This window comes from Lipomyces tetrasporus, assembly GCF_029532465.1.
Source record: "Lipomyces tetrasporus strain NRRL Y-64009 chromosome Unknown POJ06scaffold_1, whole genome shotgun sequence".
NCBI lineage: Eukaryota > Fungi > Ascomycota > Lipomycetes > Lipomycetales > Lipomycetaceae > Lipomyces > Lipomyces tetrasporus.
The window spans coordinates 1,202,827-1,218,087 of NW_026611596.1; the positions used below are offsets into that span (position 1 = coordinate 1,202,827).

General features: G+C 50.0%; 6 protein-coding genes across 6 annotated transcripts; 3 read left to right on the forward strand and 3 right to left on the reverse strand.

Moving 5' to 3' along the window:
- Positions 1–169: 169 nt before the first annotated feature.
- Positions 170–1,401, reverse strand: POJ06DRAFT_279510 (NADP-dependent oxidoreductase domain-containing protein; the record flags this gene model as incomplete). The annotated part of the gene is made up of 4 exons (XM_056189821.1): positions 170–1,033; positions 1,101–1,183; positions 1,258–1,316; positions 1,382–1,401. The coding sequence occupies 4 exons, from the start codon at positions 1,399–1,401 to the stop codon at positions 170–172; spliced, it is 1,026 nt and encodes a 341-aa protein (XP_056047276.1).
- Positions 1,402–3,032: 1,631 nt separating this feature from the next.
- POJ06DRAFT_7904 (NADP-dependent oxidoreductase domain-containing protein) lies at positions 3,033–4,280 on the forward strand. Its single transcript, XM_056191557.1, has 3 exons — positions 3,033–3,139; positions 3,191–3,273; positions 3,330–4,280. The coding sequence occupies exons 1-3, from the start codon at positions 3,124–3,126 to the stop codon at positions 4,194–4,196; spliced, it is 966 nt and encodes a 321-aa protein (XP_056047277.1). The 5' UTR covers positions 3,033–3,123; the 3' UTR covers positions 4,197–4,280.
- On the reverse strand, positions 4,281–5,918 carry POJ06DRAFT_7897 (uncharacterized protein). The gene has a single exon (XM_056191555.1). The coding sequence runs from the start codon at positions 5,807–5,809 to the stop codon at positions 4,364–4,366; it is 1,446 nt and encodes a 481-aa protein (XP_056047278.1). The 5' UTR covers positions 5,810–5,918; the 3' UTR covers positions 4,281–4,363.
- A 64-nt stretch (positions 5,919–5,982) lies between these two features.
- POJ06DRAFT_7931 (uncharacterized protein) lies at positions 5,983–7,191 on the forward strand. Its single transcript, XM_056191566.1, has 3 exons — positions 5,983–6,342; positions 6,401–6,490; positions 6,553–7,191. Exons 1-3 carry the CDS (start codon positions 6,304–6,306, stop codon positions 6,790–6,792), a joined length of 369 nt encoding a protein of 122 aa, XP_056047279.1. The 5' UTR covers positions 5,983–6,303; the 3' UTR covers positions 6,793–7,191.
- On the forward strand, positions 7,190–8,719 carry POJ06DRAFT_7927 (uncharacterized protein). Its single transcript, XM_056191564.1, has 2 exons — positions 7,190–8,068; positions 8,128–8,719. The coding sequence occupies exons 1-2, from the start codon at positions 7,363–7,365 to the stop codon at positions 8,544–8,546; spliced, it is 1,125 nt and encodes a 374-aa protein (XP_056047280.1). The 5' UTR covers positions 7,190–7,362; the 3' UTR covers positions 8,547–8,719.
- POJ06DRAFT_242915 (T-complex protein 11-domain-containing protein) lies at positions 8,603–11,492 on the reverse strand. Its single transcript, XM_056186283.1, has one exon. The coding sequence runs from the start codon at positions 11,173–11,175 to the stop codon at positions 8,893–8,895; it is 2,283 nt and encodes a 760-aa protein (XP_056047281.1). The 5' UTR covers positions 11,176–11,492; the 3' UTR covers positions 8,603–8,892.
- Positions 11,493–15,261: the final 3,769 nt, after the last annotated feature.

Sequence of the window (15,261 nt, forward strand, 5' to 3'; positions counted from 1 at the left end):
CTGTTGCCATCATACTATGCCGTTGATTAACGGGCAGCTTCGCTCTAGAGCAGTCTCAAAAGATAGACTATTGATATGTCTCTTCAAACTGATTCCGCTTGAAATTATTAACAGTTACGACATTCTTATAATCACGTAAATGCGAGAGTGTCCCCGAAGATCTTCATGCTTAACGATGGCCCATTATTTTACGTGGACCGTATGCTTCCTCCAAATACTTTTCCTCCTCTTCCGTAAGAGATTTGCCATTAACACCAGCAATCTGTTCAAGACGTTCGACACTATTGACACCCACAATTGGACTTGTAACCTTACCAAGAACCCAGGCGAGCGCAACGTCGCTCATGATCCAACCCTTTTCCTTCGCAACCTTTTCGACCCGATTGATGATCTCAATGGTAGCGGGATCATTGGCCTGCTCGTTGATACCAGGATTGGCCTTCATGGCCTCCTTCCGGATAGAGGTCTCGGTAATGGGTCGAGCCAGATGACCACGAGCCAGAGGACTCCACGGAATCAAACCAACGCCAGTGCGCTTGCAGTATGGAATAACCTCGCGCTCTTCCTCGCGATACAGCAAGTTGTAATGGTCCTGCATGGAGATAAACTTTGCCCACCCATTCTTCTCAGCGACATGTTGAAGGGTAGCAAACTCGTAGCACCACATACTACTCGCACCAATATACCTGACCTTCCCTGACTTAATAAGATCATTAAGTGCGCCCATAATTTCCTCGGGCTCGACGTTCTTGTCGTAGCGGTGAATTTGGAGAACGTCGATGTAGTCGGTTTCCAAACGCTTGAGCGAATCGTTCACCTGATTGAAAATTGCCGCACGGGAAAGACCATACTGGTTGACGAATCGAGAGTTCTGAGAGACGTCGGTATCGACACGCTTATGACTAGTTTTGTCAACGGGGTTGAAGCACTTTGTCATGATGATGAGTTCGTCGCGCGGTAGGTTGTACTCCTTGATTGCGGCGGCGACAATCCGCTCAGACTCACCGTTCGAATACATATTAGCAGTATCCCACTAGACCGCACTTGCGTTAGCACTCTAGGTATTGCAAACAAAATGAGCAATCAAAATGCAGACTTACTGTTGTGATTCCGAGATCATACGCCTTCTTGAAAATAGGCAGAGCGTCATCTTTGTTGAGCACCCATGATCCCCACTCTGATGCTTTTATGCAATAAATTAGCATCTCATCGCAGCACGCCAAATATAAGAATGAATATTATAAGCGTAGTCCTTACATCCGAATGACATGCATCCTAAAATCGGAACAGAGACTTTCAGACCTGAGTTTCCCAATCTTAGTCCTCAGTATTAGTAAACCTTAAGTCCGACTCGTGTATACACGTTATGTAAATCACCCACCTGCGGTATTCAACAGGCATTTCCAGATTTCGATGAATTGACTTGTTGCGACGATATCAGTGAAGTTGGTTGTTGGAACTCTGTGCGGAGACGCAAGTGGGGTCAGCGAGCCTTTTTAACTATGCGACGATCGCGGTATTTGGGACAAAATACTTAGAGACAGGGCGACCAATGACGACCCCCATTATTTCATTACATGTCTATCGCGGGGTTTAGCCTATCTCCGCCTTAACCCAAAGGACGCTCAATTAATCCGATGTCAACTTATCTGCATTCGGCGAATGTGCTACATAATGGCATTCCGACCAAGTCATATCGCGTCTGGTACCTGTCACGATACGAATAGTACTGCTTCCCTCTAACCACTCGACAAGTTTGTAACGCATATATTGGGTACTGTCTACGGCTCAACTATTTCTACTTAGAGCAGAGATGCAGGATACACATAAAAGTACGGGGGACCATTTCCGCGTTTCATATAGCCAAAATTATAGACCAATGCTGGACATATAAGGAGTACAATTTAGTGTCGGCGTTCACGCGATTTGCCAAAAAAGCGATGAAATTGTCGGACCAGGCCCATCGCTTTCTGAATTCTCATGTCTCAAAGCGGTAGTCCCGACTATTATTGGTACCAAATGGCCATGAACAACTCCACCGGAATAGTGCTGCTCGTTCCGCCAGAGCATTAAAGGGTGGAGGGGACTGTTTAGTCCTTCAACCTGAAACTAAACCAATGCAAGACCCGATCGACTCATTAACTCCGAAATTTAAGGTTTCGGTCCTGCGACCAACCGCACACCATGCGGCTTAGTGTTAATTGCATCGATTAATCTTGAATAAATCGATCGTGTTGTTAGTTAAGCAGTGTGTAATATAGGACGAAAAGCTATTTATGCTTAGCTCATTAGCAACTGAATGTCGGTCTCATAGACTTTCATCTGCGTGACCCGAATTTCTAATCATCGAGGATAGATAGGATAGACAGACACTGCCGTCAATAGTCTGCAACTCTGTTGAGTGATTGTAACCAGTAGTGATGGTCAACGTGCCAGTTATATCCTATGGCAAATAAGAGCCGGGATTTCCCGCTAAATAAATGGTTCTTTAAAGGCATTGTCAAAGGGCTTCAGTTTGTACGCATGGTTGGACGAGCCTATTCACTGAGCTCAGAGCAAAGTAGTTCGAATATAGTGCCCGACACTTGCGAGTTCTACCCGTCCCGTAGCCAAGGAAATCGTTATGCCGAGGGTTAAGTGACTAGGCTGTTAACGCGACTTACAAAGGCATGAATTAATAATCCGCTGCGGAGTGATCAGTTGCGTTAACTGAGTAGTTACTAAGAACGGTGATGCACTGCGAGCGCACGGTAGAGCGATCGGTAGAGCGATGGACTCGCGTTTCTGCGGGCAAGGGTCCACTTGCCCGCGACTCCATCCAATCGGATCTCTGCAGCAGTGCCTTGGACCGCTCACGCATCAGCTACATCGTCAATCAATTTCTAAATATGTCACAGGTCGAATATCGAAAGTAAGTTGCTTGCCGATTTTTACCATATAAATATGGATTAATTGGGTCGTCCGCTTGTTCAGCAATCTGTCAAGCATTTGCCCAGGCAGTCATAGATGATCTGTTGCCTTTGCGCAGTACAACACATACGCTAATATCGATCGATGCTAATTACAAACTAATTGGATAGACTTGGAAAATGCGGCCTTCGTGTTTCAGTGCCGATTCTAGGAATGATGTCTATGGGCTGTACGTAATTTTCTCGGTGAATTGTCCTCATTTTTAACCTTTGAGCTATAGCATCCGCGTGGGAGCCATGGGCGCTCGACAAGGAAGCAGCCCTGCCTATCCTTAAGCGTGCTTATGACCTGGGAATCACTTCGGTGAGTGTTTTCCATAGTGGTTATATCGCCTAGTAGTTACTGACGTAGTGGTCTAGTGGGATACTGCGAACGCTTACTCCAACGGCGAATCTGAAGTCCTGATCAAGGAAGCGATGCAGCGCTATAACATTCCTCGCGAAGAGCTCATAATTATGACAAAGATCTACTATCCCGTTCCCAAGGAGAAAATGGGCGAGGCATTCCTTGCTGATCTAAGCCAACACCCAAAGTTCGTCAATCAGATCGGCCTTTCCCGTGGCGCGATATTCAAGCAGGTTGACGCTTGTCTTGAAAGAATAGGCACCGATTACATCGATCTGCTTCAAATCCACAGATATGACAAGGCCATGGAGCCAGAAGAAATCATGGAGGCGTTGCATGATCTTGTCAGATCTGGGAAAGTTAGATACATCGGCGCGAGTAGTATGTGGGTCCACGAATTCGCTCGCTTGCAACATGTCGCGGAGTTGAAAGGCTGGACAACGTTTGTCAGTATGCAGAACATTTACAACCTGGTGTATAGGGAGGAGGAACGCGAAGTAATCCCTTACTGCAACATGACCGGTGTTGGCATCATTCCGTGGAGTCCGCTGCACCAGGGACTGTTAGCCCGTCCTCTGGAAGTCAGCGAGAAGAGTATCCGTACAAAGACGTCGACGGGCGTTTTCACTCAACTGGAATTGGACGCAGGCGGGAAGGAGATTGTCAAACGTTTAGAATTGGTTGCGAAGAATAGAGGGTGGAGCATGGCCGTTACTGCGTTGGTCTGGCTCACCGGCAAAGTCGTCGCTCCAGTCGTGGGCATTAATAGTATCAAACGGTTAGAGGAAGCTGCGGAGATTAACGGCAAGAGACTTACGGCTCAGGAGATCAAATACTTGGAGCAGCCCTACATGCCGCAGAAGATTTTTGGACACTTCTAACCAATGAGTTTGATTGGACCAATATAACAGGCAACAGGAGCGTATATAATAACGAAATAATGTACCGATATGAGACTATGTTCTGTAGTTTCCGATCAACCACCAACGCCTTTATCCTGAACCACCAAATTTCCCGCAATATCACGTATGTACAACAATGGTCAACTCTATGCATGTTGAAGAAGAGTATTTAGTAGGTCTCGTTTAGTCTCTATCTTTCCCTCGTTCTTCTCCACCAACTCCCTCACTCTCTTCAGCAATAGAGCATCGGAGACCCTTTTACTGTCATTTGCGACCCCAAACTTTTTGTTGTCCAAAGTGAATCGCTCCTCCCTAGCAAAATCTGAAATGAGGGATATTAATCCTGAATCTTTGGCCCTCCTCCATTCCATCGATTCAGCAATATCTAGTGCTTTCTTAAGTGCAGCTGCATTACTGGCAATGCCGCCGTCCTTCAGCACGGACACCACACGTGGAATGTATCTCATGTCTCGATTATCAACAAGACGATCGACAAACTGAAACACAAATTTTTGCATTGGCGGATTGTAAACTTCTGGGACACCACTGAAGAAATTCTTTGCAATCTCCATAACCCTCATGTTTCCCGTAGTGGCCGCCATAACCCACATTTGCGTAACAGCGTTAACCAAAGTCGATACTCTGACTTTCTCCTTTGTGCTCGCGTTCTTGTTACTCACGGATTCGATGCTGCCCCGCCACCTATAAATCGTCGGCGCAACCACATCAAACTGATTCTCAGCTTTCGTGACTAAATACCACATACTCCTCAGCGCATGGTTTGACATTGATGACCCTTGATCCAAAAGTCTAATCCACGACGTCTCAAAAGTAGAATTTATAAGCGCCTTCCACTCAGTCACTTTCTCGGCCGAGACATTAGTTCTTAGCATTTCACGCGTCGCTATCGATAGCAATTTGATCCCGATTTCGTTCGCGAACGCGATCAGTCGCAATTCAGACCATCCTCCCAAATGCCCTTGATTCTGCACAATTCTCTTCATGGCTATCACACTATCTTTCGACGAAAACTTGGGATCCCAAAGTATCTGCGTCGCAGTTGATGGGCTTATCTTACCACGAATGAAGAAATACTCAAACAGCTTGACAAAATCCTCGCTGCGGTGACATGCTTTAAGATCGACGTCCAAGGCTATCCATTTTTGCGATGGGAGACGGACTCGCACAGTATTTCGTTGCGATTCTTCCAATCCCGGTCGGTAATGCATTACCAAGTCGTCCAGGACGGAAATAACGGATGAATAATGCGCATGAATAGGTGATGACGTCTCATCACTATTTGATCCCGACGAAGAGCGAGGCGGTGAGTGATGCAAGTGTTTCCGAAACGAGGCAGATAATCTGTCAAGCTGCCGCTTTCTATGAGCTGTAGTACCGTCTTCGGGGACTTCCTTTTTTGCTGCCGAAGTTGAATTTGTTATTCGTCTTATTAGTGAGTCTATTATTGCGACTGACGGATCAGACCATGAGCTTTTATGTCGCACAGAAAAGGAATGCCGTCCGCGGGACAAAGCCAAGAACAGAGGAAACCGTAGAACGAGCGGCAATATCTTCTGCGTCGAAGGACGCATGCTGTGTCAAAATTCTACAGTTTCGATATATCCTTGTTGCCAGTCTTCGCGAAATGGCAGGAGTTGAATTAGTGGGTAGGACGCAGCACAAAGTTTCCGCATATATGGCCGTAGCCAGAGCGACACGGTGGCTGTTACGCCTTGATCTCTCTCTGCCCAGAACTCCAGAATCTGGCCAGACAATTCTGCTAGATGAGCGTTTGTGTCCAAATGCATATAGCTTTGTAGTATTAATACATCCAACAGTTCAATGACAGTCCTATATCAATAATTTACTGCTCATCGCTACGCTTTTAGTGTCTGCTCCTCTTGCGTCGGGCCACAGTTTCCTAGAGTTTGAATACTGAGCCGCATGCCACGTCAAGTAGTGTAGACTAGATATTCGAGAATTGCTGCGGGTAGTTGCTTCTATTCACAGTAGACGGATGTCTACGTTGTGTGCGAAACCACGCTGTACAATATATTTCAGTTCACCCGGACTTTGACAATAGTAGATGACAGATAGTATGTCTAATATTGGGCCGGATCAAAGGGTATAATTACTAGACACAAATGGAGCGAGGCTCGGCTAATACGATGGGCATGGTATAGCAAATCAGCGACAAGGCGACGATCCAAATTTTGGCAAATGATGACATGGCATTGGTGCAAATGTGGGATAATTTACTAGTTCAGTTTGAGGTTCGTTTTCTTGATATTTGAAACGAGGAGATGACAGAACGTACTGACTCTGCTGGTTAAAGACACATCATGGGCTGCCCCATCAAGATTTTAGTAAGGCAGTGAGTAATACAAAGACAGAGATGCCGAACGTAGCGGAACTAGGGAATGCGGGCGAGCAGGGAGACAATGGGCATGCTGAAACAAGGGAGAATGCTCAAGCTACTCTGGCAGCCGGAATAGAAAGGCCTGTGGATGCGTTTGATACAAGCACCCCAGCTCAAGACGTTGAAGACACCGGAAATCCGGATGTGGACAAATGAAAGGAACGCCAACTGGATCGATTCGCGTTGCTGGCAAAGTGTATGTTAACACGAATGCAGTTCCCCCGCAATGGCGCCAACCAAGTTAAGACACTCGACGGATGAGCACGACTCTGCGAAGTACATATCGCTCTCATTCGATTGACTCGCGCGGGGGAGGTAGTTGGCACGCGTAGTGGCAAGGCAAGGCGGGTCGAAGTGTTCTTACTATTCTTACGTATTCTGCATTGCTGCGAGGTGCATCACAAGGGCGCTTCTCAGGCTTTGGTTTTCGACAAACTACGTCTGTGATGACATGCCTTATGCAAATGTTGCTAAATAGACAAAAATGCTTTGTAAAGAAAACTCTAAAATGACTGGATTCAAGTGTGCCTGTGAACTGTTTGAAGGGTACAGCTGCATGCAGCAGCGAACAATCAGTTGCCCAGCCACCCCGAATCGGTTTCACCAATTCACCAGCCAACGACAGCAATGATAACGGCATATAATTATCCACAACGTGGAGGAGCAGATACCAGCTAGTTCGGGCAAACGTTTTATCCGCTGGTCTGTTGTCATATGTTTCTCTGAATGCCGACTACTTCAACACCACAGAACGCGTCTAGTGGGCAGCTACAGTGCAACGGAATCGCAAAGTCAACAAATAAACGATGTCGACGAATAGTTGATAGCAAGTATGCACTTGGCGATAAGAAGACAGCTTATTGCTTTCAGCACAGATATCAAGCAGACAGGCCATTCCCATGGAACCAGAAGAAAGGTTCGGGATCCCACCGAGCCCAACACGGGGAGACCAGTAATGGTCACGCATATCAACTAAACCGCCATGATCGGGCTACGGGTCCAACTGCGATATTTACAACTGAAAAGATCATCCCCATGCGAGAATCGCATGCGAAGAAAAAGAATAACGGATTTTCAAGGTTCTGGCGGAGAATGTTTTGCATGTATGTGGAAGATCCGTCACACAGATTCTCGGATCAGCGGACGGTAAATCGACAATCTTTGGGACCACATCACTCGCCGTCATTACATCCGCGGACCAACGTTGCGCATCCTTCCATTTTGGCAGCTGGCCAGACGAAGAAGAAGAATGCAAATCTTACGCAGAGAGCAGCGAATCGGACCACTTCAGTGGAGCACTGCAACATCATCACGCTGGTTTCGGCTGCCGTGCGTGCAAAATACGTCAATCTGTTGGCTGAAGAATTGAAGAAACCGATTTCGCAAGCAGATGAAGCCGGATATATTTATATATACGAACTTGCCGTTCCTTGTACGCTGTTGTTGCGTTATCGAAATTGTTGTCAATTAGTCTAACCTTAGTTCATGCAGATGACCGAGCACAAACTCACCCCGACACTGTACTATACCTCAAAATAGGGCGTGCGAAGGACGTCGACAAGCGAATGCACCAATGGACAACACAGTGTTCGCACACGGTGGTCCTAACCGGTCATTACCCGTCTCGTCCTGGTATATCGTCCTCAGATATCTACGCCCTTGCCGGGGGACCAAAATGCAAGGCAGTACACCGCGCAGAACGACTAATTCATTTAGAGTTGCGTGCCATGTATCCGTGTTCTGCTGATCGAGACGATGTGTTACCGCCTCCGTTGACAGGATCAGTCAGGTATGGCGTATGCAGTAACTGCGGCAAGCGCCATACCGAATGGTTTGCCGTTCGCCAAATAGACGCGCACGTCGTTATTAGAATCATAACAAAATGGATAGAGCACGTTGGAGTAACGTAAAGAGTGTTTACGACGAGTGAATCGCATATTTTCGGTGAGACATCAAACTTATAGATTCATTCAACATAATTATACAATGTGGCCAGTAGATACTCGCACACGAATATACAAATAGGAATAATAACTAAAAGCGTGCACGACGTTGATGAATGACGATGATGATCCAAATGCTAACTCTAAACACCTATCCAAAATTCACCTGCAGGGCGATACCATGTCCCGAAAATATATCAAAACAAACCGTAATCCCAAGAAACACCGTAAAAATATATAAAACATATGTAACAGTTTAAATACATAAACCCGTTCCCGTCCCGTGTCAAAATTGTCCGTACAAGATGCACTCTCAATTTTGCGACGTAACTCCGGAAATGTAGTAGCCGGCAAACACACTCCAATGGAAGTCACCGAGTAAGCAAAGCCTGCCGGCCAGGATGCCGAGTTCTGGAGCGACGTCTTTGGACGCCTGAGACCATTCTGCTTCCTTCGGCTGCGCGACCGCGGGCTTCCAGTTGGCTGCAGTGGCTGCGACACCGGCGCCGCGGAAACAGGCCTTGACTCGGCGCTCCAGGTCGCCGAGAATGCGGCCCTCGACGAGTTTGTAGACCTTGGACGTGTCTGCGTCCAGATGCGAGGTCAGCCACTTCTGCGCGAGATCCGCGATCGCGCTGAGTCCTGGTCCGCGGTGTGGAAACTGCTCCTTGACCTTCCGGGCGATCTGGAGGGATATGGCGGTGCAGTTTGCAGGCCAGCGGACGTTGTTGGCGACAGACGCGGCTGCCATGTCTGCTGTGGAGGTAGTCGACAGCACGACAGGCGACGATGTTGCAGACACGGTCGGGGAGGAATCGTCGTCGGCAACGAGAACGAGCAGCTCGGCCTTGAGCGCGTCGAGGTCGCGTTGGGTTGGCGTCGCGCCCGGTTGGCAGGACGCGATAAGCTGTCTGTACAACGTCAGACACTGCTGCAGGCATGTGATTTGTGCGACGTCAGACTTGAGCGACCGCAGGCGCGACACGTCAAACGCAAACGTCACCGGAAACTCGTCCTTCGAGCCGGCGGGCGCCGCTGGTCGCGGTTGCCGTGGCGACGCATTAAACAACGAAACCAGGCCGGCAACAAAGACATCAATGTACGAGGCTTTGGGCTCCACACTTGTCACGTCTTCGTGCGCACGCTTAAACCACGCGGCCGCCTGCTTGACGTCGACCTTGCGACGCTGGACTCGCTGGGCAAAGTAATCCTGTTCAAACTCGACCGCAGTCTCAACCAGCAGCGGCCGCAGAGTTCGAATCTGGTGGTTCGCGACATCCAACTTCATAGCTTCCAGGATTGTAAAAATCATGCGCAGGCCGTCAACCAATTTGGAAGAGTCTCGAGTAGCGACGCCGGACGTGATGCAAGCCAGCATTTGATCGACCCAAGCGTCCCGCATCGGCGCACAGTGCGATTTGAATACACCAGCAAGCCAATTTGCCAGCTTGACAAAGTCGAACGCGGCATGCCGCAACTGCTGAACATGCAACTCCAAATCCAGAACTTCCTCGATCTGCGGACGATCGCGAGCCGGTAACAAACTAACGAGGATTTCTCGCAGCGAACTGAGGATGCCGACAAGCTTGCTGCAGCGTTCGACCGGTGCTTCTTCTCGCGAGATGTACGCTGCCGAAAGCGCATCGCATTCGGCGATGACGCCGTCCCAGTATTTGTCTGCCAAAACTTTCTTTCTCCGACCGCGCTCGCCATCGAGGTTCGGCCGGAACTGGAGCTGCGGGTCGAAAACAATGTCGTGACGAAGTTGCGGATTCTTGAAGATTTCCTGGAGATCGAGCTCTCGCAGACCTTGAAGATTTACAGGCGGAACATTGGATGGTAGAGCTGGAGATGGCGATGACTGCTTTGATGATCGGTGATGATGTCTATGATGATGGCGATGATGATGGCGGTTGTTGCGCTTCTTGAGTGGCCACTCCTCTATAGCCGACGTATGCAATGAAAGCAAGCTGATGTCTGGCAACGACTTTGACCGCATTCGGCGATAAGCTGTGCGAGTTAGCTCCCTAGCCGGCGACATCGGCAGCGACTCCGGAGCAGGAGATGGAGCTGGTGTCGGGAGCTGTGACCGGGTGATATGGTCCGATGCCGACGAAGGCATATCGACTTCGGACTCAACATCGGACATGCCACTGTCAGACCTCTCTTCGTGCTCGAGCTTTGCCCGCTTCGCGACCGAGCAAGCGACGGTATACGGCCGCTTGTTCTTGACGACTGAGAGATTACCGTCGACGGCGCCTTGCTGAGACGACTGTTGCGACAAGGCGACTGCCGGGTCCGACACGGCTGCCGCAGCGGTTGCCGGCGATTCTTCGCATCCAGTCTGGTAGTTCATGGCTTCGAAATCGTCGCAGCGTTTTCCGGCTTCGGTTCCTGGCTGAGCAACGGCTGCAGCGACGGCGGCGAGCAGGGAATGGCGCTGCTCCTGCTCACTTTGATGGTGGTGATGCTGTTGCTGCTGTTGGGCTGGTGACGTAGCCGAGCCTGGTGTAGGCGGCGACGCAGACGCAGTAGCTGTCGGAGCCGGCGCCTGCGGACGCGTTTGCGATTGATGATGAGGTTCGTCCATTTGCATGTGGAAGATAACTAGACGATTACAATGGTGGTGCTAGTGGAGAGGAATTATATTGGCATCGCTGAGATAAGATTGTAGCGGTACCGGAGTATGGTCAACGACGATGTTTAAAGAACTGGAAGAGAAATGCAAAAAAGGACTAAATAGGAAGAAGCGGGAGGCAACGGAATATTTATTCGAAGACGCTCACGAGGCGCGGGAGCGGCGGCGGCGGCGGCGGCGCGGGACGGATTAGTTTTACTAGTTTTTTAGTGCTTTTTCATATCTTTACCATTTCCAGTCGCGCGGGAGTCGTCAGGCGGGCGGTTGAATTGTCCTTTGCTTTAAAATTGGATTCCTAGACACAAGACCGGCCGCCCGCCACGAGCTCCTGGGCGGAGACCCGACGCGGCAAAAAAATTCGCACAAAGCCAAAAAGGGAGTGGGCATGGGAAGTGCGGAAGTAGCTCGAGTCGCCACCAGATATCAAGACCCGCGTACCAGCGAATGGCTAGTTCAGACTTCAGAGGGCAAAGCCACACGCCGCCCGCCCTCTATGTCATTGTGCAGTTACGCTTAAACCTACATCAGCACTTTCAGCACCCTGAACACGGCATATTCAAAGATGTATATTGAGTGTGATTGCAATTCTGATGGCTATCGGATCGGCGTTCATCACATTCGTCAAAACCCACAATATTTCTGACTCGTTGCTCGCAGCGGGTGCCAGGATTTACAGCTCTTCACGGCGAATGAGACGGTAGCTTACGGGACGCGTGTATTGATTCGCAACGGACCATTCCCTGTAAGCGGCACTCCCAGCATCGATGCCGAGGCTATTTACAATATTGGGTAGGGGCCGTTCGGCATATGAAGTCATCATCAGCAGTCAGCAGGACCGCATGTTGCGCTCATCACTTGTGTGCTCACAGAGGTGGGCTAATATGGGAAGTTTGCGGCATGTGCGACACAGCCTTGTCGGAAATCCGGAGATTGACGGCAAGATTTGGCGTAGCGCTTCTGCTGTCAGCAGCCCGGTTTGTTACTTGTTGTACAAGGATTGCGAACTGGATCCGGTGATCTGCAGTTGTTCGTGCGACGCCTGTCACACGCACTTTGGTTTATTCAGGGTCAGGGCTGAAGGTGGCTGAGGGTGGCCTCATGATGCGGCGCAGTGAGCTGGAGCTGCAGTGGCGCAAAGTACAATGCCGCCGCGCCGCAATTTGATATTTGCCCTGGTCGAGTTGATATTTTGAGCTGAATGGAAGTCTCGACGCGCGATTCACCCCTCCGTTTTGGCTCCCATGGCTTTGTAGACAAAAAGCTGCCGTCAGCACGCAAGGCTTTTTTTGGCACATTTCGCGTTCGCGCGTGGCCGCCTCGGGGCCAGGCCAGTTTTACGTGTGTCCACTGGCTTGAGTCTGTGCGTTCGATTGCAGTGGGTCTTTCATATAACAAGACCAGTTACAGGTTGGCTGGCCAGGGCCAGCCAGCCAGACTACACACACTCGCGACAGACCTATCAGTTACCGCGGCAGATAGCACGTATCGATTTGTCCTCGATTGACCGCCATCCGTGCCTTAATGCCACCATTACTATCGATAAGTCTGCACTGCACTCTACAGCAAGCCAGAACCTCAGACAATTTCTTCAGGTAATGTAGCTGAAATTACCAGGCGGATTGCGCGGACGTGCTGTTGGAGCGCTCAGTGGCTTGGTTCTGCGACACTCTAACTGTCCCGCGATCGCTCTATCCGATATTGCCAGCCATATCGCAGTAGCAAGCAGAGCTCAGTAGTCTCCCCGACTCACGCCTGCTGAGTTTGCGGATCGCCAAGACGTCGCAACCTGATATCTATATACATATGTGTCTATAGTAGCCCCAGCTGTCCTGGTGGTGTTTGGTTCGCTTGCCCCCAATCTTGTAGAAACGGCACATGTCTGACCAGTTTATGAAACAGGTGGGGCAGTGCATGTCGCGCAGTGACCGAGAGCAGAATTGATGAACAAAGCAATGGCTAGCAGCGACCGGGTCTCGGCGACGGTGTGCGCTGTGTCAATAGTAAGTGGCCAAAATGTCGAGCTGAATCCTGCTCACGTCGCGGGTCGGCGATGTCGCGCATGTCGCAAATGTCGTCCTGTCGCCACCGGGATTGCCAGTTGGCCCTGAAATATCTTGCGTCGCAATTAGCAACGCACTTGGGTATATTAGCTGATCGAGATCTGTCCTGACAGCCGATATGATTGCATCCAATCAATAACAGCACAAAAGTCACTAAATTGGAAAAATAAACGAAACGCAAAACAATCCGGAGAGACAGGGCTTCCACGTGTATTTTTAGATTGCAATTTAAACACACGAAAAAAACCGTAGGACGTCCCGCCAGCAAACGGTGACATACTGCGGCTTTGACATATGTCGTCTTTTTACCGTACTTCTTGACACTAAGCGAAGCTACAAGACCGCTGTCGTAATCAAACTGTGACCAGCGCGGCGCACAGTGGAGTGGGCCGCATCGAAACGGTCCACCCTGTCCAACTGGCAGGCATTTATCAAGTTTGTTCATTGCGTAGTTCCGATACTCCGTTAATTTGTCGTTACTGATGAAGCACTCGCTACGTCGCTGCTGGAAATACCAGCACAAGAAGCTCTTTATCGCAATGTATTCTATCGGCTCGGCTCGGCGAGGTGCCTATGCGGGTGCTTGCAGATAGGCTCGCAGACTTAATTTAATTTTCTCCGTGGCTGGCTGATAATGCAAGAGCTTTTCGGAGATGCCCACGTAATTGCCGTGGGGGAACTTGACCTTTTTCGTGTAGTCGCCTCTGCGGCTATTTGGTCTTTTTTTTGGTTGGTCGAGCTGTGACTGTTTGCATAGCGTGAGCCGCACGGAACTTCGTCGATAGAGAATCGACATTGGCGGTGTAGGCAAATGCGGCGTCTTGTGTGGGCGCGACTTTGCCTTCTCTGTATAATCTGGAAGCAGACGATTCGGGCAACTTCGTACGCGGGTCCGCCACCTTCGAGTACGCTTCCACCCCCTTCGCCCGCACTCTTTCGCTGAGCCCCACGGTCGCGGTGCTGCTCCGGCTTCTCATCGTGTAGGTCATAATGATCCCAGAAGGCTGGCCCGTGTGTGAGACAGACCACCCGGCTGGTGCGTGTGCCGTGGGCGAGGACGCTGGAGAGCGGCTGCAGACTACAGAGCTCCTTGCGTCAAGCGCGCCTCGGCGAGCCTGATACGTCGGCTCTCAGACCAGACTGCCAGACTCTGTAATCTCTGTAATCTCTGTAATTACATTTGACCACGATTGCGCCGCTAAGTGTCGTCGCACCAATAATTACAGAAGGTTCCATTGGAAGCGTTCCGGTTGTGCAATTGAGTATTCGGCACTGGTGCGGGTGGTTGAGTCTCGGCCAAGTGGCAGACCGCTTGCGAGTTGCGACCCGTCAAAGCTGGCCCGAAGTGATCGCGACGGTACCGCAAAATGGATGGGCGGAATCTTGCCGACGTAAGGCGACCTTAAGTCCTCAAGACCTTCAAAGAACCACCTTGACTCTTGGACGAGGTTGACTCAATTCGTCGAGAAGTAGTCAGCCGGCAGGTCTTGGTTCGTTGTTGCAGACCGCTCAATGAAGACCGCTCAAGTAGTTAGGTACGCCAAAGCAGTTCTTTAAGCTGGTGCTGTTGGCGGCGCACCGACCTGCCACAAAAGCTCACGCCCTTGCCGTATCACCAACACGTAGCTACGCTTAACGACTGGATTCTCTTTTAATGCTACGCGTTAGTTCCGCTGCTCCACGCACTCATCCGAGTCATTACAGGCAATAGTCGTCGTCGTTGGTCACGACAGCAACGTCATCATCCCGGCTTTGCCGTTTCGGAGCAGCCGCACAACTTCACGACGCCTTTGTGCGCCGAACGGGTGGCAACAGCACTTGACGGCTGCTATCCGCAAGTCCGCGACGGAGAAAATTGTCAGCTGTACACATGAGATGAACGACGGATGCACCTGCTGTGAGATGCGGCTTTCGAGATGACCTTAGGTGGCCGTAAAGATCGACGTTACTACTGAGCTTGGATTAGGTAGCGATGACCTAGGGA

Coding starts and splice junctions, on each gene's coding strand:
- POJ06DRAFT_7904 (XM_056191557.1), top strand. Junction 3,274..3,329: donor ATGACCTGGGAATCACTTCG/GTGAGTGTTTTC, acceptor GTAGTGGTCTAG/TGGGATACTGCGAACGCTTA.
- POJ06DRAFT_7897 (XM_056191555.1), bottom strand. CDS start 5,809: ATGCGTCCTTCGACGCAGAAGATATTGCCGCTCGTTCTACGGTTTCCT.
- POJ06DRAFT_7931 (XM_056191566.1), top strand. CDS start 6,304: ATGACAGATAGTATGTCTAATATTGGGCCGGATCAAAGG. Junction 6,343..6,400: donor ATATTGGGCCGGATCAAAGG/GTATAATTACTA, acceptor GGCATGGTATAG/CAAATCAGCGACAAGGCGAC. Junction 6,491..6,552: donor ATTTACTAGTTCAGTTTGAG/GTTCGTTTTCTT, acceptor TGCTGGTTAAAG/ACACATCATGGGCTGCCCCA.
- POJ06DRAFT_7927 (XM_056191564.1), top strand. CDS start 7,363: ATGCCGACTACTTCAACACCACAGAACGCGTCTAGTGGGCAGCTACAG. Junction 8,069..8,127: donor ATACGAACTTGCCGTTCCTT/GTACGCTGTTGT, acceptor TAGTTCATGCAG/ATGACCGAGCACAAACTCAC.
- POJ06DRAFT_242915 (XM_056186283.1), bottom strand. CDS start 11,175: ATGCAAATGGACGAACCTCATCATCAATCGCAAACGCGTCCGCAGGCG.